Source organism: Psammomys obesus, unplaced genomic scaffold (genome assembly GCF_907164565.1).
Source record: "Psammomys obesus unplaced genomic scaffold, mPsaObe1.curated_primary_1811, whole genome shotgun sequence".
NCBI classification, from domain to species: Eukaryota; Metazoa; Chordata; class Mammalia; order Rodentia; family Muridae; genus Psammomys; species Psammomys obesus.
This window is the reverse complement of record NW_026591711.1, coordinates 4,681,749-4,705,753: the sequence shown is the minus strand read 5'-3', so window position 1 is coordinate 4,705,753 and position 24,005 is coordinate 4,681,749. Positions and strand designations below refer to the sequence as shown.

The window sequence follows — 24,005 nt, the reverse complement described above, 5'->3', positions numbered from 1 at the left end:
ATCATCAGATTTCCCACCCAGTTACTGTGGATCCATCACACTTAACATTGAAGTATACCTCATTTTGGCTAAAAGCTGTAGGTTAAGAAGATTCCTTGTTCCAGGCAAAGGGTTGGACCGGTAAGAAGGAAACCATGGCTATATACAGGAAAGGTTCCATTTATAAACAAGAACCTGGTACCAGAAAACTGGAGAAAAGCACCAATGCGCTTCCCAAGCTGATAGATGGATATTCATTGCATAACTCCCTTTTTCTTATATAACTAAGTATAAAAGACAACATTTCCATAATAACTATAAAAATGAAAGCCAGTCTTTGAAGGGCTGAGGCGTCTTCCAGGTCTGAGTTAATTCTAAAAATGCCCTTTGGAGAAAGGATGTATGGCATGCTACGGCTCTTCTCGAGGCCCAGGTCTGACCAGCTGCCTTTCTCGGAGGTCAGGTCTGACCACTGCCTTTTAAAGAATGGGATTCAGGTCTGTTCTGTGAGTAGTGAGCTGGCTAAGGGTGGAGCTCCCCACGACCTCGCTGACGGAGGAGGATGTAGTGATGGTGTTGTGCTGGATGACTTGCTGCTGGGAGCATGCCGGGACGGGGCTCGCAGGAGGGCTGCTCTCTGGACCTAGGAGAGAACACAGACACACCCACCAATATAGCTCTTTCTTGAGGGAAATCTCTTCAGGAACAAACACAAATGCTGCTAGACATTTGCTTCATATCACATTTTCTTTGTTTTAAACTGATGTCACCAAGCTAAGCCTCCCAAAACTTTCCCCATCAGTAAGACGACCCCGTGCACTTGAGTCTTGGCATCTAAACTTCCCCATCTTGTGTGTTCAGATAGCCATTCGTACATTAAATGTGGAAAAATACTCACATGTGCTGGGAGAATCTGTGTTGCTCAATCTAAAAAATTATTTGAAAACAAATTGACCTTCAGCCACGAATCACTGTTCCTCCCGCCATCCCTTATTCAACTAGCATTTAGTCTACCGACAATCGAGGTGTAGGAAGTGGAGGCAGGGAGAAGGAGGCCCCTGCTTTGCCTGCTGGTAAACTCAAATGGGGGTGGGGGACCAGGAGCTTTCCAGCCTGGTGGGCAGCATGCACTGTCTCCTGCGACCCTGGGAGGTAGCAATTCACCAATTGCTACCTCCCAGACCGAAAGTCTCTCAGGAGGACAAAGAGGCCACTAGTTATTGGACCCCCACAGACTAGTTTCTGGCTACAAAGCTGGAATTTGGTAATGTGAAATGCCAGCGGAGGGAAGGCCAGAAAGTATCAGGAAGTCTCAGGCATGGTTTTGGAAAGAGGTCAGGAAAGATGGCTGCACAACCTATGCTGTGCTTTTCCGTTTTAACAAAATTAAGTGCAAAATTAGTGACAAAAAAAAAAAAAATGTGGCTTCTGAAGAATAAAAGAGTGACTTACTTAAATATCCTTGTGATTCTTTTTGCATGGCCGTTATCGGGCAGTCTTTATGTGTTAACAACAACTGTTTCAGCTGGGCTACCTCGTTTTTCAACATGGACACTTCATTCTGGAAAGACATATTAAAACTACATTGAGAAGACCAAAGAAAGCAAACACAGAGTCACATCCACTTTCAAAAACAAAATTATCAATCTTTACTGTTTGTGACCAAATGGCATTGAGAATGATATTTTGAGAGATTGATCTAAGCCTTGTAGCTTTCCTTCAATTTGGCCCTCTTATTTGTTATGGGGCTTTTGAAGAGTCCAGAGTTTAACTCAAGAATTGAACCCTACTCATAAAAACCATACCGCTCCCTTTAAGCGTAGGCTCTGGAGGTAGGTTATAGCCCTATAGCCATGCAATCCGAGATCAATGACACAATCTTGTTAACCTCCGCTGTTTAGAGCATTTGGAAGACAGAGTAAAAATATGGTACTAGGTGACACCCATGATACGAACTTGCCTTTCCAGGTACAAATAACCTAGAAAGGAAAGTTCCTAAAAGTCTAGAAGCTATTTGAAAAATTTGAAACCGTTTTTGTTTTTCAGTGAATATCTCCCATTTTCAAATGCATTTGGAACATTGGATCAACTGCACTCCAAGTGGCAACGCCAATGAAGTACTAAGCATTTCATCTACAAAAGCTTTCCCCATTATCCTCCAGAGCACAAAATAATTCGAGACATCCACTTAACTATGAATAAACCACTTAATGGTACAAGAAAATTGCTCTTAAACCAGAGAGTTCTATGAAGGCAAAGAGTACCTTCCGCGTCCATAGCCCAAAGTGACTTTTGGCAATTCCGGGCCCAGTGGACAACTTTATTTTACCGGGAAATTCACACCAACCTTCAACCAACTCTTCTTTGAACTATAACCGAACTATGATGCCAAAATAATATTCTTTGTTTCCCTACACCAAGTTCTATTTTTTTAAAATAGTATGTACAAGAGAAAGTCACCTGTGGACTGTTATAGAGTCTTAAATAGCTACTTAAAAATGAAACCCCTCAAGCTAAAACGGAGAAGTGTTATATGCATATGTTTGCGAACGCACACAGCAAGATAAACTGCCCCAGCACTTGTCTACTTAGGCAGGGATGCTGGTCTGAACACACATTCCTGACCCCCCAGCAAGACAGCCTCAGCTGCAGAGGGTGCAGATGATAACACTTAGATGGAGGAGAACCCATACTTCTCTACTGTGGCCCAGAAAACAACTGGCAAAGTATAAAAGCCAAACTTGGGGGGTCTGTGAGACGGCTCAGTGGGTCAAGGTACCTGCCGCCAAGGCTAATGCACACGGTAGAAGGAGATCAGGTTGCCCTCTGATCTCCACGGGTGTGACATGGCACATGCATACCCCACCATAAGCGAATGCAATTTTAAAATTAGCAAACCAAACCAAACTGGATTATTTTGCTTCCCTGACACTTCTTGAATTAGAAAGCAATCTTTTTGGAGGGTTGGTGGCCATCTTGGAGAGGGTGAATTTAGGTTTTATGTTTTTCCCCATTGTGTCCTAGTCGGTGACCCTGTATAGGAAGCGTTTGAGCTCTAGCTATGGTGTGTCCGTTGTTTCGAAACACCAATAATGCCATTCACTAGCTTTCCACATCCCTGGAGCACATCCCAAACTCTTTCATAACATACTTTTTGCTTTCACAAAGCAATTTTACTATAAAACAGCATAAACATTCGTGCCTATCACTAAAACTGCCTGCAATTATATGACAGCATCATTGTGTCCATAAAAAGCAAACTACTTCACTAATGAACCACAGTGCTGTAAGTAGAGGAACTAAGGTCTTGAGTGGTAAAGTTCTGTAAGGGCATAGGAAGTTCTCTCAGGCCTGGAGAGATGGCTTAGTGGTTAGCAGTACTTGCTGTTCTTGGAGAGGACCTAGTTCCACATTGTAGCTGGTTTGTACCCACATGGTAGCTCACAACCATCTCTAACTCCAGTTCCAGAGAATTGAACAGTGTCCCTTTCCATCTCCATGGGCACTCACTAGGCATGTATGTAGTGCACAGACCTACATGTAGGGAAAACATTCATTTTTATATTAAAAAACTAAAGTGTATCTGAAAGCATGTGGGAACTCAGTGTTTTATAAACCGACCATCATTTAAGGATATCTTTGAATACGGACATATTTCTGATGATAGTAATTAACTGTGTTGTTTGGCCATGTTTGTGGTTGAGAAGTGGACACCGTTAACAACATTAACGGAGAGAAGCAAGCAGTCCCTGACTTCAAAAACCCATTACTCTGATGCAGCGGAGAATAAGCAAGAGCCTTGAAATGCATGCACAGGAATTTCCCAGGAAAAAGGAAAAGCAGCTTGCTCTAGGGTTGAGAATACTGGAGGAGGGGGGTGTTGAGGGGCTGAAGGTGTAGCCCAGTGGTACAGTGCTCGTTTGACGTGGACAAGGCGCCATGCTGCATCTCCATCACTGCAAACCAAACAAAATGATGACAGAGGTAGGGGCTGACTTTCCAAATCATCCCATCAATGTCCAAACCAAGATGGTTGGACTAGCTTAGTTCTTCCCAGAAAAGACAGCTTTTCATTCTAAAGTGATTTTGTGCTGCCTTTCTATTGAGAAAGCCAAACCCCTGACTGTCAAATGAAGGAATTGGTCCTGATCTTCATTTGCCAGTGAGATCTCTTGGGTATTCTCACAGATGTTTATACTCCAAGCCTTGTGTCTCATGAGGAAGCTATCTTCAGCACCTCTTCTATGACTAGATCTTACCAGTGCAAATCACAGTGCAGCAACCACAGCTTTCAGAGAGAACATATGCACTCATATGGAGAAAGAGTCTCTGAAGCCTCTGTCAGATGTCACAAGGGCCCTTTAACTTGACAAATGTCAAGAGCTGCTGTCCTGGGGAAAGGGAACTAGATGGGATGCTGCCCAGGCATGGCATAGCATGGCATGGCATCTCAGGACTGCATCTCCACAGGAGACCAAAGCAGCAAATACACAAACACTGCACGTTGCCGCTAGCCACAATCTTTTTCAAGGCAAGAGGACCAGAATCACCTTGAATTCATTTTGCAGGAGAAAAACCAGATAGCAAATGTTCCAAAAATGCATGAAAGGAGTCAAATTTGGCCTGGAAGTTCAGCAGGGAAATAAAAGCCAGAACTGTAGGAGGCTTTTTCCTCACTTTATGAATTGAGAAAAAAAAATCACCTTTGAAGTTCACCTCTGTTGGTTGAGCAACACCTTTGTTGAATGAGCACTGCTTCTAGGTGCTCATATAGAAATAGTGTTTAAAAACAAAGTGTAAATAACAAACACATTCTCCAGTTGAAGTTGAGCCTTTCCTTTTTTTGTTGTAGAATGAATTTGGGGCTGCTACTCTTAAAGCAGTTAGTTGTTTAGATAATGATGGTCAGAGGGGGATCCTGTCACATTGACATGTTTTTAAACCCATAAATCTGTCAGGGGTTGAAGTAGGGATCACATCGAGTGTTCCACGCTGCAATAACATCCTTTAAACAGCACGTTCGGAATTCCCTGACAGGCACATTTACAGTTTGGGGCTTTGGTGATGTCATTTTTGTTATATGACAAATCCACAATGCTTTTTGGTATAAGCTGGAGTTTGTGCCAAAACCATAATTATCACAAAGGCCCCAGTGTCCTACCCCTTTTTCAGATTAGCTGAGAGCAGGTTTGGTCCCTCCGAAACAAAGAACTTTCAATTTGTCAAGCAACAGTTTCCATCTGGCCCGCTCCCTTGCCAAGTCGCAGACCTGGGTTCGTGTGTCTAAAATTTCAGCATCAACTTGGACCATGTGTCTTTGTACTAAAAAGGAAAAGCAATTACTTTAGTGGGTGACCAGATGATTTCCATATCCCCATTGAGGGCAAGCGACCTAGGAGTGCCACATTAGCAGCGAGGTGCCTCTCCTCAGGCATCACAGAAGGAAAGATATCAAAGCAGTGGCTTAGAGCAACACATGAGTTGCTCAAGTCCTCACCCTCATACTTACTGGTTGTATGACATTTGGGGTGATGCCTTATCTCCCCAAACCTCAGTTTCTCCATATAGTAAAATGTCAGATTGGGATAGGCTTCTCTTAATCCTACGCCTGCGTTGACATCTCGGGTAGAAATTTGCTGTGAAACTGAACAAGCAGACTGGGATCTGTGTTTTGTTTTTCTGGGTCTTGTTTTTCCAATCCTAGGCTCTACAGCAGCCTAGCTAGAAGGTTCTGTTTTGGAAAACAACTCAGAAGTGGCGGCCGGCCACTCGGACCTGGGATATTCTCCTTGGCCAAAGTTCGTTTGCTTAGCACCTTCTCTTTCTGTTTACTTAAAATTTGGCCCGTGGAACCAGCCTCGGGAGAGACACCTTTTTCTTTTGACAGTGAGAGGAAGAGGGTCATTCAAAGGTAGCTGAGGCTGTGACATCCTCTTCTGTATCCTGGGGCATGATTTGCCACACACAGTATGGGACTGCAGTGGCTTCTGTCCCTTCGCAGCAAGCATCAGTAGGTGGTGTCTCACAGATAGTTCCTCTCTATCGCTTTTGTTACCAGAAGATACCAGTGTCTGCAGCATGGACTCCCTAAGGCTGAGATTTTTTTTTTTAACTCCAGTTTTTAATGCTTAGTACCTCTTTTTCTTGGCCCTCTTAGCTTTTTAGGACCTAAGATATTAAGCGTGCGCACACAGTGAATTAGTGTCTAGTAAAGGGTAACGGTACCTTGAATGCTTTTTGAAAGCATTCATAAATGAATGTATGTCAAGCCACAGACACAACTGACCTAAAACACATCTTTCTGTGTGGCTCTCTGCTAGGGCTCGTCTCAGTAAAGGTCCTGGAGTAAATGTGCAAGGACTCATTTTAATTTCCCCTTACTTAAAGTCTTATATCTGATGCATGTCTGCTGGCTATTCACTACTCTGTTTTAAGGAACTTCCACTCAATCAAAGATGATTTTTGTACTACCACACTCTCTGCTCCAAACAGGGGGCCATTGGCAATGTCTGGAGATGTTGTGGTTGTCATAACTGAGGGAGGGGTTTACTCCTGATTCTAGTATGTAGAAGCCAAAGATGCTGTGAAACAGCCTACATTACACAGGAGGAAACAAAGATTCCCAGAGTTAAGAGCACCCAAATCGGAAACCCCCTAGGTCTCCATCATCCTCCTGTAGGCCTCAATGGCTGAAGGTTCTTACTTTAATCATTGCTCAGCCAATATCACAATGTGCGCTGGGTCCAACAATCCAGAGCGTTCACTCATTTAACATCTTTGCAGAACATGCTTTAATTTTTAAAAATGTATATGTATATGTATTTCTGTGTGAATGTATGTCATGTGTACAAGGTACCCAAAGAGGTTAGGATGCCCTGGGAGTGGAGGCACAGGCAGCTACAAACCACTCTACATGGATGCTGAGAACCAAACTTGGGTTCTCTGTAAGATCAGCAAGTGCTCTTAACTGCTAAGCCATTTCTCCATCTCCCAATGAGGTTTTTAACACATGTCAATGTGAAAATGTTAACCTTGAATGCTAAAATGCTTATTCACATTCCCATTAAAAGTTTCTCACAGACTGTTCTGCCCTGCCTGAGTATGGCAGTAGATTTGAAAGTGTTTAGCTCCAGACATTGCTCTGTGGTTTGGTCCTCTGAAATACAAGCCTTGCCCAGCTGGTTAGGCATCTATGTCTGTGGACACTCTAGAGATATGGAGCGTGTTCAATGATTCCAGAGCACACATATCCTATGCTAGAACAGGGACTAACCAATAAGAAGGAGGTGCTGTGAGACATCATCCCATACTACAGGCAAAACTGTGTTATGATCTTACTTTATGTAAGCTGCATGTTTTATAACTTCATCATGTCTATCACAAAAGAGTTACACATTTAGGTCAGGGGGAGATAAATGCTTGTAAGTTATGGAATTCAGCCCATGGATACACCAATCTTCCTTTGCAGACTTTTGATTTGTACACTGGATGCCACGAATCCTTCTCATTTAATGCAACTCACAACACAAGGGCACTGGGGTTTGACATTACAAGTGCTCCTTCGAAAGGGCGCACTGTTGGCTGGGGATGGAGCTCAGTGAGTGAGCAGAGGGACTGCCCAGCATTTGTGAAGCCTTGATCCCAGCATCCCATAAAATTAAGCCTGATGTCACGTGCCTTGAATGCCTGCACTCTCCAGCTAGTGGCAAGGGGATCAGAGGTTCAATGTCATCCTTTCACACTCAGCGAGTTTAAGACCAGCGTGGGCTACATGAGAGTCTGTCTAAACACAAAATAAGATAAGATAAAATAAAATCTGACTGTAAATGTTCTGAGAGCAGGTTGGTGAGAGTATTAATTACTCATTGCCTTTCTATTTGGGTCACCTTACCCCTTTCCTTATGACCAACCATGGGATCCTCTCAGCTCTGGGAGGAGCTGGTTATAGCTAAAACTCTTCTCAAGGACCCTGAAGCTGTTCGTCATACGTCAATGTAATTGCCATTTTCTCTGGAGAACTCTCCAGAGAAGCCCCGCACATTGCTTACTTCCCTCTTCACCCAGGACAATCCCAGAAACAGCTTCTTTAATGATGTTCCCAGCTAAGCCACCCCTGGAAAGCAAAATCACACAAGATTCCAATCTTGCTGAGTTTGGAACCAAGATGGAGACAGGCCTTTACCTTTAGAGCACCCAAACCAAACAAAGAGACATAAAATAGTCTTCCCTTAAAAAACAAAACTACAGGCAATCGGGTGTATGCCTGGTGGACAATCGATGGCTTCCAGATGAAGAGCATTCTCTGCCAGGGTCCTAGCTAACTGCACCGTGCACATCAATTCACACCTTCCTTCCAACTCTGTAAAGTCATTCCCCAGAAACCGAGAGCCAGACAGCTTAAACACAACCAGTAGTCACTGAACTCAGGCTTAAAGCCCTGCTTCTGTGCTTGATCCCACGCGTCCCTCATCTCTTGTGGGAGGACTAAGGGAACCGAAGGACTGCTTAATGATGCTAGATGAGAGGGCCTGGGGTTCCTCTGAGGCGAGGTGTGTGGTAGGGTCAACAAGTTGCAAGGCAGGAAACGCCAGCTGTGACAAGGCCTGGGGAAAGGCTGGGGCCTCACCTGAAGCTGCATGTTTGTCTGGGTAAGCTCCTCTGCTTTCTTTTCCAGTGACATCACCCAGACCTTCCTCTTCTGTCTGCAGCGGGTGGCGGCGGCCCGGTTCCTTTCCAGAAATTTCCTCCGCCTCTCATCTGGGTCCTCATCCACCACCCTTCGCCGGCGTCCCCCTGTGGGCTGGGGCGGTTGTATTGTCTGTGTTGGCTGCATCTGTTGTGTGGCTGGTGAGACCTGAGGGGAAGGAGAGGGAGGAACTGATGGGGACAGGGAAGAGCAAGTTGGGTGAAGAAAACTCCCAAGCCAGTGTTACAAGAGCAAAGCTCAGGAAGCCAGTTGCTTTTTAGTAAGCACATGACATTTGCTCTCAGTGAATGAAATAAGCAATGAAATCATATTTGTGAGAGCAACAGTCATTGAACTACAGTCCATGTGTTTGGGCCAGGTGACACAAGCAGGTGACTTTTTCCCTGGGGGGACATTTGGAGAATCATGGGGGGAGGGAAGCATTTGTTTCTCCTACAGGTATCGAAATGTTTTATTTCAGACAATTTAAAGAACATGAAATTGGTAGTGGATAGCTACTGGGTTGAGACAAGTGTGGCCAAGGCTACTGTTATAATAATGTTTGTTGGTTTAGTTTGGTTTGGTTTTGGTTTTCCCAGAAAATGTTATGGCAGATTATAGGCTCTTTTACTTCCAAATGTGTTTAAAATTGCATCAATGGAGCACACTTCTGGGATACTGTCACCTCTGGACTCCTATAGAAGAGCCTTGCAGATTCAGAAGGCAGCTGGGGTCCTATTTCCTGTTCAGTCTAATACCTAGGGCTAACTGAACCCACAAAAGCCAGATGGGTGTGGCCTGCAAGGTCCTCAGGGCTCTGATTAAAGAGGATAGAGTTCCAGGCGAGTTTTCTAGTGACTTGGGGAAGGGCCTTGGAGCAGCTAGCCATTGTTGCCAGCCCTCTTCTCACTTACACACAGTACCTATGAGACAGTGAGGACAGGTTGCCTAACAGATACCTACACTATAAGGAAATCCTAGGCGTGGTCATATACTTTATTAAAAAGTTTTACTAAGCTTACAGACTCCTCATAAGGTCTATGTGGGACTCCAAAACATGGAAAGGTGGGAGACCCCCACACAGACAGCTTTATTTCCCTCTAAGAGGCAGACACACAGTCCCTTGTGAAATTTCTATGACTCTCTCTTTATATGTCTGGACACCTAATGCTTTCGCTAATGCACTTCACTCCTTGCTCCCTCTCCTGTTTCTCAGTCACCCAGGTTTACAGTTGTAATGCCTATAAAGTTGTTTTACAAGAGACATTTAACCCACAGAAATAACAGGCAAAGAGTTTTCAAAAGCTAAGCTCAAAACCTTTTCTAGCACATTCCAACTCTATGATTGAAATCAATCAGAATGACTGTAATTGCGCTAATAGTGGCTGTGGGTTGACATCAGTTGAATGATGGTGATGTATCTCCATCCTAAACTCTGTCAAACCTTCTATGACTAACTGTAAAAGAATCAGGCTCAGGAGGTCGGTCAGACTGCATCTCGGTAATTTTATCTAAAGCAAAGACATTTTCTGAAACTCTTTATTGACAATTCCTTTCCGCCCAACCACAGAGGAATAACAAAATAAATTACTTTTCTAAGGTCTTACTCACTGGGTGGCTGCTGATGACATAATCTTTGCCATTGGCCAAGATGTAGCAAACTGTCATTTCAGACACTGACCCCCTGAGCCAGCTGCTGCAGAATTAGGCAGCAGGAGCAAGCATGCCGGCTTTTGCTGGAGGGCCGTTTTCACATCTACTCTTCTTTTGTGAGATCTCTTACTATATTGATCCTATACAAGATGGAATTAAGCAAAGCTGGGTTTTATTCTTTACAGCAAGGACTTCTCAATACCATGTCCTGCTCCCCTAACTCTAATCAACCTTATGCTCAGATACATTCCTTGAACCTTCATCCTGTGTGCAAGGATGAATTCAGGATCAGTACAGGCCCAGGGCTTGACCTGGGGGAATATTGGTTAAGAAATGTTTCCAATGACCATCAAGCATCACCAGGATTCTGAACTGATGCCTACATTGTGCAGGAAAATCATGGGACTCAAAGGAAGCTGGGAGAATTTGAAGAGACCGCCTAAAACCAAAACCTGCATCCCTGTTAATTACTGTGACTCAGTATCTTATGTTCTGGATAGAAATCTCCTGGCAGGATTTGCTTTGCAAATTTTGATCAAAAATAATGAACAGCAATTTGAAGAAGGCAGAATTTGTCCCAGATTGACTTAGACTCTCAGACTTAGAAGGGCCTTCAGAGATCTCTGTACTTACTGTTCAGATGATCATACAACTGAAGAACTTGACAAGATCTTGTCAGTAATGAGCCATCTGCATATAACCTAAGAGTGGTATTTTAGAATACTGTGAAATGATCTCCAGATATGGAGTTTTTCTTTTTAGAATAGGATGTAAAAACGAAAATCTGGGTGCAACTAATTACAATAGCAATTAGCTAATTGCATATACAATTGGGCACTTACTGACTTGAAACAGGGCAATTGGCTAATTGGCACTTAGCTAATGAATGGCTTTCATATTTAAAAAACTGGTAAAATTGCCTCTGAAATAACTTGCCCTGAAATGTGCCTAAACCTTTATGTTCTATACTTCAGAAACAACACAGAGTGAACCAACCCACTGCCATTGTCTGAGATGCTTTTCTTTCTCCTTTCTGATGCATGTCCCAGTACAACTGTTAACCGAAATGTGAATAAAAGTGTTCTCTGGGGAATGTTTTATTACTGAATTACTTGCTGAACGTCTTTTGAATCGTTTGGGTTTAGAATTGATCCTGGCTAACATGTTTTGAAAACCTTTATAGACCGTTTGTGACTTCATAGTCATGAGAGCCTATAAATTTAATCAATTGCGATCACCTCTTTGAAAGCAGAGGCTTGTGGGGGGCTAATCTGTCTGTCTATAGTGACCCAAGTCGGTCAAGAAAAGAACTGGTTTTGCACTGTGCAGCTCAGCCCTTCTTGCTGTGTAGGGCGCCGCTGAGGATCTTTGCAGAAGTGAATGTATGTAGGGGATAGCTTCTGCCATCTGGACAAGCCCCTACCCCTTCCTTACCTTTCCCTGCTTGGGTTTGTTAGGGCAGGGAACTTGGGAGCTCAAAGCACTTGCCTCCAGAGGCAGACAGCAAAGGAGAGAGTGAATAAGCATTCCTTGGCAGACCCTCGCTCCCAGCAGCATTCTGACCCAGCTGGTTGGGACTGGGCAGTGTGGCATGGGTGGAGAAGACTGTTGAAGGTCATCTTACTCGAAGCCCCACGGGGACTCACCGCACTCTTGGAGCTACTCAGGAAAGCCCAGTCCTGTACAGGGCCTTGCTTGTCTTTTTAGCTTGGGTGACATAACGTCTGCCTGGTCCCCCAACTCTCTTGAAGTGCAGTCGCATGCTTGTTCTCTTCCTGGCTAGCCCTGGCGACTCCCCCACCCCCTGGGATTTGACCTTTCTCTCGGTCTGATCATCAGCAGAGCTTGGCTGCCTTTCTGCTTCCTCCAAACTGTTTCACATTCAGAGATGAGTCACTTCTCAGTATCTCTACAGCACCTTGCGCCCTTGCATTCCTTAGTGAGCTTCTTTCCGTCAGGGATGGTTACTCTTTAGCTTTCTAACTGTTAATTCAACTGCTCCTTTATTTATTCCTCCTGTTATGAGCTTAAGTTTCTTTTAATCCTATCTATTACCTATTTTTTAAAATGAACTCTGTGATACACTTGCCAAACAAACAAACAAAAGGTTTTGGGGAACTTTTCATTTGTCCCTAGATATTGAAGCTAAAATTTACTACATTGTTTACAGAAGCTCTGACCCAGTCGTGTCTTATTGCTCGCAATCACCTCCTAGGAGATGGACAGAGCTCCCGGAATGTCAGAGGGGGTACCCAGGCTTATCAGACAAGGCAGCATCAGATGACTGCAGAGCTAGCGCTGTTAGCGAGGCCATGAAGAGCAGAGAAAGGCTGGGGAAAGTCTACCTGGGCTTGGTTGCCGGTGTGCAGGGGTGGGTGTGGTGAGGTCTGGTGGTGTGCCGGGTGTGCATGAAGGTGGGAATGGGAGTGGGGGTGGGGGTGGCTCTGCTGGTGGTGAGGCTGCGGGTGAGGATGGTGTGCAGGGTGCTGGTGCTGGTGTGGGTAGGGGTGGTGGGGCGGCAGTGTCTGGTGCTGGTGCGGGTGCGAGTGCATGTGGTGGTGAGGCGTCTGGTCTTGCCGGGAGCCCATCATCTCCATCATGTGTCCGATGGTGCTCATGTTCCCATTTGACATGGCAGCAGGGTGGTGAGTCAAGGCGGCCTTCAGCCTCTGAAATGGAATGAAAGAAGGGGGAAACTGAGGTCAGTTGTGTGCACAGTATGGATTCGGAAGCAAAACGATACTTTCAGTTCTACAATATTTTTGGTACGATTGTTACACAGCTATTGTGAACAGGTAGCTGTGTAGAATTTTACTTTTTTAAAAAAATGTATTAGGATGGGTAAGAGGGTCACTGTTAGTTCTGTTAACTCAACTGTTACAACAAATGCATAGGATATCCTACCAAGATTTACTAAAAGGCATTTCCTACTGTACCATGTCTTATTGATAGCAAAATGTAAGTACAAACCAAATGAAACCATTATATGACAATGCCATTAACTGGAGGTCTCCTATCCTCACCAGTGTGCAGAGACCACAAGTAGAAAAGATTCTGTCTGTCAAGAAATTTCTAAGATGAAAGGAAGAGAGCACATCACATTTTAGCATGCAGGAAAATTACTATTATTATTTTGAAAGTTCAAAACACCCTTAGCCATCTGTGTGGCGGTGTAAAATTCTTCTGCGTATATTACCATGGCATGTCTCATGACCCTCCTGAAAAATTGTCTTTCTGTCACACAGTAAGTTTCTTCTAACTTCAAGTATGAAGTGAGGAAAGTAGAATGATCTGTGGCATTGTGCATGGACTTCTGTGATGGCCAAATCAATGGTCCAGGCACATGTCCACTGAGAAACTTCCGTCATTACACCAATAGTGTGCACACCAATAGCTTCCCCATGAACCTAAATCACAGGCAAGCCCATTTTATCAGACAGATTCTTCATCACTGTGAACTTCACCCTTGGTCCAGCCACCCTGACTGCCAAGCAGCTGTAGAGAACATGCTTACTGTTCTGCTAGGCAACTTCATTTATAGACAGGAAATGGGAATTTTATATAATATTTATAACATGAAATATTATTTACTTTCTTTCTTTAGATTTTTTTAATCTAATCACTTAAAATGTCAAACCCATTCTTAGCTTATGATATACATAGTTAGACCACAGTGTGAGATTTGGTCCATGGGCTAGGATCAGCCAGCTACCAGTTATTAACCTAGTTCCTTTAATTTTGTTTTCTGTGTGGGAGGCTATCCTAATTCTGAGGATCCTGTGTGCTAAAACATACTGTAATATAGTTAATCCTGAGAGGACATGAGAGTCTTCTTGGCAAGCTCACTCACATTGGCTTTATGAAAACTAGGAGGCTCAAATTCTCTCCAGATTTGTGCTCTTATCGGACAGAATTGAATATCATGAGATATAGGAGAAAAGCCTTTATGTGGGCACAGAAGCCATAGTACTGTAGCCAGCACATCAGTTTTCTCAACCAACTCAGCTAACCAAATTTTTATTTAAACATAAAGAGCTCCCCCCCCCAAAAAAAAAAGGACAGGTTGATACTGTGTTGATATAGCTCATCCACACCTCTTCTCTGTGTTGTGATTCAGCCACCACTGTGTCTACTCACTTCTTAAAGTGAGCAGCAGACACTGCTGGGACGCAAAGGGCTTGCTAAGGACAGTCTGGAGGAAGGTGAGTTTCCTGCATCCTGGGAAAGCCTAGGCTTTGGGTGATTACTACTAGACAGAAACATGAAATGATACTCCCCATCTCTGTGCTTGAGAGATGAGCTCATTGTTTTTGTAAAAAAAAAAAAAAAAAAGTGCTCATTATAAAAAATTTAAGCCATGCTTAAGAGTGCAATGAAGTCAGCCACTTGGAGCCAGATGTGGTGTTTGTGCTGGTGGGCGAGAAGCATTCCAGAAACCCACATTTGCATACAGAGAACAGGAGGAGCAGGTGGGATAATTGTGCTAGCAGAAAGCATAATGAATGTTTGATTTGGGATGAATCGGTTCAGATACTACTTCTTTCCTTGAGTGGAAAGCCTCTGCATGCTCCTTCAGAAGTTAAAAGGGGGAAAAAAAAGTATGAACGGGATTATGCTGAAGTTGTGTTTTAATTTAAGTTGACTGACTGAATAATGCCAATGGAAAATTTCTACGCTTTTCTTTTTTCTTTTTTCTTTTTTTTTTTGCTTTTAAAGTTTCATTATACAAACATAGACCACGCATGTAGTGTTAGCACTGAAGAAGATGAGGGAGACAGCTTTCACGTTTAAGGCCTGACTGGGTTACAGGCACACACACGTCTGCATGCAGTCTCATAGTTTAAAAACTCAACTGGTTCAAGGGCACTTGTAAAAAAGTAAAAGCCACTTGCTTAGCTTCTCCCCTTTTGCCCTAGTTTTGTTCCTCTTCTTCACTGGCATGTACCCTCAGGCAATGATTTAGGGTGTTTGTGCCAACCTTTTCTACTGGAGTTTTTTTGTTTGTTTGTTGTTTTTTTTAATATGTTGTCTTTTATTACTTTAGCCCCTTTTGTATCCATCAAAGTAGCTAATTCGAATGATCAAGCATTAACTGAGCACTGGCCTGACCTCACTCTAAGTTTTGTAAGTATTAAGTCCCTAGGTTTCAGAACAATACTACAGGGATAATGCGAAGGGGAAGGCACATGCTTATGCCGGGATGCTGGTGACAGGCAGGTGCCTTTCTCTGAATGGGAAAGCGAGTGTGGGAAGCCATGTCATTCACCCACTCCAGGAAGCAGGGATTAACTCTGTTGTGGCACTTCCCCATGACCAAAAGGAAAGACAAAAAGAAAAGGAAGGGCTAGTAGACTTGGCAAGGTAGAGGCCATGCTGCAGGCTGCAAAAGTAGACGTTTGTCGGGCACTCTGAAGGCAGCTGGACATGGGAGGCACTCTATCTAGGAGGAAGGGAAGCGCTGCCGAGAATTTCTAGGGGACCTCCTGCAGCACAGGGCCATCATGGCTGGCTATCTTCTCTCTCCTCTCTGTCTCTCTGTCTCTCTGTATTTGTGAGGAGTTATTCTTACATCCACTCATACCAAACGGATACAGTAAGCCTTGGCCAGGCCCTGCAGTGGAAGGCTTGCTCTCCCCACACAGCCATACTGGTCTACTTCTATGTAATTTTAGGGCGATTATTCTACCAATATCCATTGATCACCCAGATCAGGATAATAGAACTATCTTTGGATTTTGTTAAGTGTTAACTTCTCAGCTTTAGTACAGACCAATACATAATTATAGAGGAAATTCATGTATGAATGAATGAGTGACCATTCCAAGGCTTAGGGCGGAAATGTGGCATTCTTATCTTGGAACACCACGTATGGTTTTTGTTGGGAGGATGATAAATTTGTTAGCAGAAGTCATGGAGGCCTAGAAGTGATGTCAAAGGACCTGCTCTCTCCATACCCACCCTGCCCTCTAGAAAACAGCAGAGCAAATGAAGCACCTCTGATAGAGGGTGCACAGTAAATCCGTCTTCATCTGTCCTTGGAATCAAGGCATGGAAAATTCAAAGGCTGTGCTGGAGTGGGGCATTGCGTTGTCTCTTCAACGCCATAACCGACTTTCCCACCTTTAATTGGGAGCAAATGGAGCCTGACAAATACATACTGTGTACCAGATCTTCATCTCTCAAATAATTAGCTTGTACTGGTGAAGGGAAATTACTTGATTGCCTCAAGTCTGTTCTTGCATGTTCCAAGCCAAGGCAATAACACTAGCAACGCTAATAACATTCCATTTAACTATTTATTCACCCAGCAAACATTTATTAGGTTTTGACTCTGTGCCAGCACTGCACTGGGCACTTTGTTATTTGCTGTGTAAAATAAATGGAAGAGACATCAAACCAGGGCTTTCAAAAACCAGCGGAGAGAAAACATACACTACGGTATGGCAGAAGACTTCGAGGCCCTTAGAAACCTTTGGGCCTGGGCTGAGTTTACCCTCTAGCCCTCGGCCTCCATTGCAGTTGAAGCCATTCAGTTCTGCAGCTGCTTTGCACATGTCCCCTCCCCCCCCAACCCATGCCACTTCAGACCAGTTGGGGGCAGTTCTTAAAGTCATGGGACGGCTCCTCTCCTGCGTTCCGGTGCCAAAGGGAACACATGCACTTCGAACCGTTAAAGTACCCCCAATATAGATAAACGCACCCCCACTGCCTGAGGTATGATAAATGACCAGCAAATGAGTCCAAGCTGTATTTTGCAGAATGAGTTTTCTTTTTGAAGCCGAGAGGTTTCTTGTTGTAAATAATAGTCTGTCAGATGCAGGAAGACAAGAGTGCAAGATGGACATTAATAAATAAATGGATTTTTTTTTCATCTCTAAAAAAAGGAGCTGTGACTGAGCTGAGACTGCAGGAGAGAACAAGGAGATTCAGTTGACTTTCTGTCGTTTTCTACTATGGCTGTGCATTTGAGAGAGAGAATCTGGGGAGAATGCAGGATCCTGACACACAGTTCATCTTTTCTCTATCTGCGTGGTTCACCAGCCGCATGTTTGCTGTCCTGGTGGGAGTGTAGGCCTGCTGTCCTGGCACTGAATCCTGCCAGGAAACTAGCTGCCCACCTCTCTCCATTTCAGTGTGGCCACTGCGGAATGCCAGGGGCCAGCCCCTCTCTGAAGTTAGCCCAGTTCTGTATCACAGCGTATCTCGTGAATTCCAGACACATTCATGTCGTCAGTCTCACGAGCATGTGGGAATGTGGGCTTGTGTGAATACACACATCCGTATACATAACACAAGCATGGCACCCTCACACCCACACACGCCCCAGGCGGTCTTTCTCCCATTAGCAACTTGCTCATGCCAATTAGAAACATTTGTGTAATTCAAAAGCTCCTTCAGTGAGGTGGATCATCTATGCTTTGCCTCATAGCCTTGGAAAGCCAAGCCAGATTATTAAACTTTACTTGAAATTCAACTGGGTGGGCAAGGTGGGAACATTCTTTCTAGAAAGCTCTTAATTACAAATTGCCATTTGATATGTGATCACACCAAAATGTAGTTTTCACCACAAGTAAAAATCTAGCTACATACAAATATGGCAAAATATGTGTTTCTAGTTCACACTTAACACAGTTATTGCCACTGTTAGGTTCCTCAAAACTTTACTTCAAGGTGTAATTTCTTCTTTCTTTAGCATTCTTCACAGAGTGGTACCAAGGGAGAGATTAGTATCAGCTTCTCATGGTCTTCAATCATGTGAGACCAAGGGCTTTGATGGATGTGATCTTTTAGTACCAATGGCTGCTCTCCTTGCAAGGACTTCTGAAATTAACATAGTTGATGAGTTAATGTAAGTAAATAAAATTTAAGTAAGTTATTTATTCACTGACTTTAATACCTACAAAGAACTAGTTTAGATTCTGAGTGCATCCTGACTTAAGAATATAAGAGCTAGAGTGGATGCCACAGGAAAGGAACATGAGCTCTGAGCAGCATACGTATGATACATTTTAATATCCAGGACCACACGTGGGCTTCAGAGTGTCTCCTGAGAATTACTGTATAAGCTTGATTCTTAGAACCCAAACATCTCAGAAGTTTTACAAAGATAATCAACTAAAATCATACTCATTTTTCATTATGGACTCCCATTGGCCTGAACTGATGGGAGACTGCCGGGATATCCTTTGCAACCTTGCTCACTAGAGGAAGGACTAGAATTGACATTTGCTTCATGATAAATGTTATTGGAAAGGTGTGTGGTGTGAATGTTAAAAATAAGGAATGAGTAACCTTTATTTCAGGGAATTAAAAAAAAAAAGAAAAACAGGAAGAAAATGAAAACATGGAACTTGAAGTAAAGAGCTTTGAGTATTTGTTATTGTTTTGAGATGGGCTCTCACTGTGTGGCCCAAGCCTTGAACTCACTGGGATTGGCTGGCCTTAGCCTCCTACGTGCTGGGAGTAAAGGTGAGCCGCCACCACCTGGGGACTCTTGGTTCCCAGTCTTGCTCTACTAGCTCAGGCAGCAGTCCTGAGCTTTAGATTCCTCTTTTATGAAAAGCAAATGCATGATAAGATGAGAAGAAGTATATATAGAGTGTCATGGGGCAGAGGAGGGATGCTTTGTGAGTGGGCACTTAATATCAGCTTTTCATGAAATAGAAGAAAGCAGGGCCAGTGAGATGATTCAGAGGGTAAAAGCACTTACCGTGCATGCTTGAAGACCTGAGTTCAATCCCTGAATCCCAGGATGGAAGGAAAGAGAGGCAATTCTACACTAATTCTCAGCAGATGCTCTGAAGCCCACGTGTAGTCCCAGATATGCTGCTCAGGGCTCATGTTCCTTTTCCATGGCATCCACTCTAGCTCTTATATTCTTAAGTGAGGATGCACTTAGAATCTAAACTAATTCTTTGTAGGTGTTAAAGTCAGTGAATAAATAACTTACTGAAAACTGGGCTTAGTCTTCCCCTTATGAACCATGTTATGACATACCTGAACTCTTAGATACCACCCCCTTACACACACACACACACACACACACACACACAGAGAGAGAGAGAGAGAGAGAGAGCGAGAGAGAGAGAGAGAGAGAGAGAGAGACTCACACACCAATAAGAAGAAATAGAATTCTAAAAAGAAAACAAGAAATAAAAACTCCTTTCCTCAGCATTAACATACTTTGGTTTTACTTTAAATATAAAAAAAAAAGTTCAGCAAAACCATAAAAGATAATGAAGTATCAACTATACCACAGCATGTCATAAACATTACAGTATATTTTTAAAAGCCAGACACAGAAGGTCACATTTATATAAAATATCTAAAACACACAAAGCCAGAGAAAAGACTGGAAGTGGCTGGGGACTGGGGAAGGGACACAAGGCCCTTCTGCATGACAGAAACACTTTGGAAGTCCAGAGGCGACAGCCACACAGAGGGTAGTAAGAGCTAGTGAGGCGCATGCTCTAAAGTGGTTAATTTTATTAGAATTTTGCCTCAAGTTGAAAACCATTAAAAAATAATAATTCAAAAGGCTGTGTTTATGGATTAGTAGCAGAGCTTTTGTTTAGCCTGGGTTCCAACCTGTGCTGGCTAGTTTTACGTTATATTAACACAAGCGAGAGTTATTTGGGAAGAGGGACTTTCAGTTGAGAAGACACACCCGTAAGACTGGCTGATGGGCAGGCTGTGTGGGTGTTTGATTGACTGACCATTGCTGTGGGAGGGCCCAGCCTGCTGTGGAGGGCCACCCTTGAGCAGCTGGTCCTGAGTGCTGTAAGAAAGCACGATGAGCAAACCGCAAACCGCAAACCGCAAACCACGAGAGCAGGGCAGAACGCAGCACTCCTCTGTGGTCTCTGCTTCAGTTCCTGCCTCGAGGTTCCTGCCTGGAGCTCCTTCCTTGATTTTTCCTGGGTGATGGACTACAGGCTCTTAAGGTGAAAGAAATTCTTTCCTCTCTCGGTTGCTTTTAGTGTTTTATCACAGCAGTAGAGACCCAAGACACAGCCTCAGCACTACAAAGATAAGAAGCTAAAATAAAAGCCAAATGAGAATCTCTTTCCTTTTGACAGAGTGCTGACAGAAACGTCATTTGACAAGGACCAGGATGCCACTGGAAGCACAACACTGCCTATGAGAGAACAACAAAAACAACGCTGGGCTCTAAATGACAACAGCACGTTTCCAGTCTCTAGGAGTTTGGCTCTTCTGCAGGAAACTGGACTACTCCTTTTCTTCCAACGCTGTCATCTGTTAGCTGGCTTGAAACCAAAAGAAATTGCAGAAGAGATGGTCCCAACCTTGTGACACAAAGCTAGCAGAAGGTTAGATATACTGGCTGCCAATACTACAAGACTGCCCTCTACCACGTGAAATTCAACAGGAGTGAGGCAATACCTTATCCTTGGTTAGCAAAACGAATTTTAAAAAACCTATTGTCAAAACAGTCTAAGGAAGACAGAGCTTGACACAAGCACATGCGTGACAGGATGTGGGGATTCCGTAGAGCATCCTTCGCAATACAGCCATCGAATCTGCTGATGGGGTTTTCCAGTTAAATCTGCACTAATGGATTCGCTAGAGAAGTCCTCATTCATTAGAGCAAGAGTCTGGTCATACCACATATGAGTCCATGTCTCTTCCCTTGCCTGTCCTCCTCAAATGTCTGCGTCAGATCTCATCAGTAGTGGGGTTTCCTCTGGAGAGTATTAAAATCACCATTTGGGCATCATGAGGGTTTCACTTTCTCCCCTGTAGGGTTGGGGTGGGTGTCCATTATTTACATGTCCTGGCATGTTTACCTGTTTCAAGTATTCATTGTTTTTAATTGATGAGTTGATCCCTCTAGTCATGGTCAATTGTTAGGCAAGAGATGGCGGTAAGGGGTGTGTGTGTCCACATGTGTGTGTGTGCATGCACACATTTTACGTGTGTGTGTGTGTGTGTGTGTGTGTGTGTGTGAAGAAATGAAGAAGACATGTCACAATTTTTCACTTTAAAAGGCCTGTTCTTAGGCTGTCCTTTCTTGTTCTAGCCGTAGCTTGGACGCCAGGTGAGCTTGCCCAGCTCTATAGCTCTTTGTTCGTATAAGCCACTGAGCCTACACATCAAGGGATGACCTCAAGTAGCAATTTGCCCCTAGAATATAGAATCTGCCAGTTTCCCTGTGGATTTTAAAGGTACCGGGCACACAGTGGGCTTCCTGAAAGCTGCCTGCAGATCTCCCTGAGTAGGACCTTCCCGTGCTATATCTTGTAATTTCCTCAAGTAGAAAGAACCTTTCAGGTGGCAACTGTGGAGAGAATGATCCCTTTGTCTTGTTGCTCACACTTCTCAGCCCTAAAAACCCCAACACCTGCAAACCTAGATGCCTTCAGGAGGGGGCCTATTTCTGAGTTTTATAGAAGAAATGTCTATTGGAAAAACAAAATCCCTTGTTATGTTATTTCAGACGAGGACGTATTCGAGATCACTGGCAGTAACATATGTTAGAAAAACAGAACTTTTGCATTTATAATTCACCATGGAAACTCCATGCTAACACAGTACTGAGTTTAGGGTTTTAACTGCAGAGAACTCAGGAAATTTAGAGTTAAGTTCTCAACAGATTTCATTTTATATGCACATCACAGGGCCTTCCCTGGGTTATGATCCAATAATTTGGCAAAGGAGGTCCAATGAATAACGAAGGAAAGGGTTTCCTCCTCACACCAAAGTTCCCATAATCTCCAGCAAGATGGCCTGAGAACAATTTTCCATAACTCATACCCTCTAAGAGCAATGCTTTGCCAGGATAGGTGACAACAATAACCTATGGTATCTGATGCTGAGGGTACGGGACTTGGCACAGGGCTACACTGGTAGGACAAGCAATTCATTGCCACCACCTCATCCAGTCCATCAGTAGGTCATTACCATGCTCTTGTGAGGATAGGTGCAGCCAGTAGGCAGTGCCCTTAGCTCTCTCTCCAGAGGGTACCTCAATCACCATGACACCCAAACTTCGGAATCTGAAGTCTGTCCCTAAACTCCACAGGGAATGGGAAGGACTTCCTGTGGCCACATTTCTGGCTAGCCCCTGAGTTGACCCTGATAAGATGTGCTGATGTATCATCTTTTGGCTTCAGTCCAATTGTATGACATCAAGCCCCTGCTGGAGTCCTCAGGGTGAAGGGCCCCGGAATTGCTTGTAGGAAGAAATCTCCAGGTGTTTCTCTTATTTCTGGGGGAGGTGATGTTTGTCCAGACCTGAGGCTATTTATGGATACTGGAGGAGGAGGGTGAGAGGATGAGCAAGTATGATTGGTACTAAAGTACCTGGTAACTTACTCTTTGAGTTTCAGGGTGTTAGTGGTCCGAGAACCATTTCAATGCTAACTTCTGTTGGCTCTACCTTCATGTTAAAGAACTGCAGGCCCACCCTTTTGGTCTAGATTATGATTTTTGACTCATCTGAAAGATGACAATCATCTTTGCCATTAGCTCCATGGCTCTACACACTGGGTTTCCATTCTGTCCTTATGAACTTCCTAGTCTCCCTTGGCAGGGAGAGCAGAAAGAAAGCTGAGCGACTCTGATGGTAGGCAAGTATTATATAGAGATACCATCACACCCAGTGTTCATGTGTGTTCTTGAAAACCACATCAAGAACATAACATACATGAGAAACACACATACAAGGTAGAACACACATGAGAGAGAGAAAGAGAGAGAGACAGAGAGCTTTCCCTAACCTAAATGTATGCATTTAAAGCATTTCAAATGTAGGAAGGGCAGAGAGTTTTAGTTTACCCTGCTGCTTATATATGTATGTAGCAAGAAGCTGTTCTGGAGAAAGCTTTAAAATCACTGCCAAGTAGACACATCCAGATCCCTCTGATGCTCTTCTACATTTTAACATTGTCTTGGTAGTAGTGTGAGGAGAAAATGAGTGTTTTAGGTGTTCTTCAGGTTTCAGTTTTGTTTTCTTCAGGTGCTAGGATGAGAATACATTTGCATGCTACTAATGGCATTAGCAGGGCTCTTGCTTGGGCTCCTTCTTAGCATTTCTGTTGTCGCTGTGAGGTTACCTCAATGAGACAGATCTAAATCCAGTGCTTTACTGCCTGAAACACTAGCAATGGAGGGGATGGGGCAGGGAGTGTGGAGCCATCCCCCTAAATCATTGGCCCAACTGAGCAACATTCTAAAAAATGCCAACTAGAAAGCTTTCTGGTTGATTTATGAATTGAAAAAAGGCCCCTGCAAGAAGTTGCCTGTTAGCAAGCTAAAGGTAGCATTTTCTCAATCTGTAGTCATCTCTAGCCCAAGTCATTTTATTTCTGACTCCATCTTGCATTTTAGCAATGGCTTGCTGGGGACTTGGGTTGGTAGAGTCACTAGGTTTCTGAAGACAAGCCTCCTAGAAAGTTCCCAGCCCATGAAGTAGTGGCACAAATCAATCTCCATGCTTGGAGATGCAGAAAGTTTGTGTGAAGAAATATTAAGCCATTTGCTTGAAGGCTAGTAAAAGGGATTTGAAACTTGGTGATTTTCTCCAGGGTCCAGGCTGCTTGGCTGGGCAGTTGTGTGACTGGAAGAAAGATAGTGGATAAGAAAGGGCATGGTTCAAAGGCAGGGAGGGAAGGGCAGAGGGAAGGAAGGAAGGAAGGAAGGAAGGAAGGAAGGAAGGAAGGAAGGA

At 43.8% G+C, this 24,005-nt stretch overlaps 1 protein-coding gene across 1 annotated transcript in view; it reads right to left on the bottom strand.

Moving 5' to 3' along the window:
* Nucleotides 1–403: 403 nt before the first annotated feature.
* The window catches only part of Creb5 (cAMP responsive element binding protein 5), a 281,386-nt gene continuing 257,784 nt past the window's right edge, over nt 404–24,005 (bottom strand). The window contains exons 7-11 of the mRNA XM_055611818.1: nt 18,227–18,252; nt 12,664–12,987; nt 8,606–8,833; nt 1,432–1,540; nt 404–622 (exon numbers count right to left, since the gene is read on the bottom strand). Coding sequence (XP_055467793.1) covers nt 459–622; nt 1,432–1,540; nt 8,606–8,833; nt 12,664–12,987; nt 18,227–18,252 — 851 coding nt within the window. The 3' untranslated portion in view covers nt 404–458. The remainder of the gene's footprint in view (nt 623–1,431; nt 1,541–8,605; nt 8,834–12,663; nt 12,988–18,226; nt 18,253–24,005) is intronic.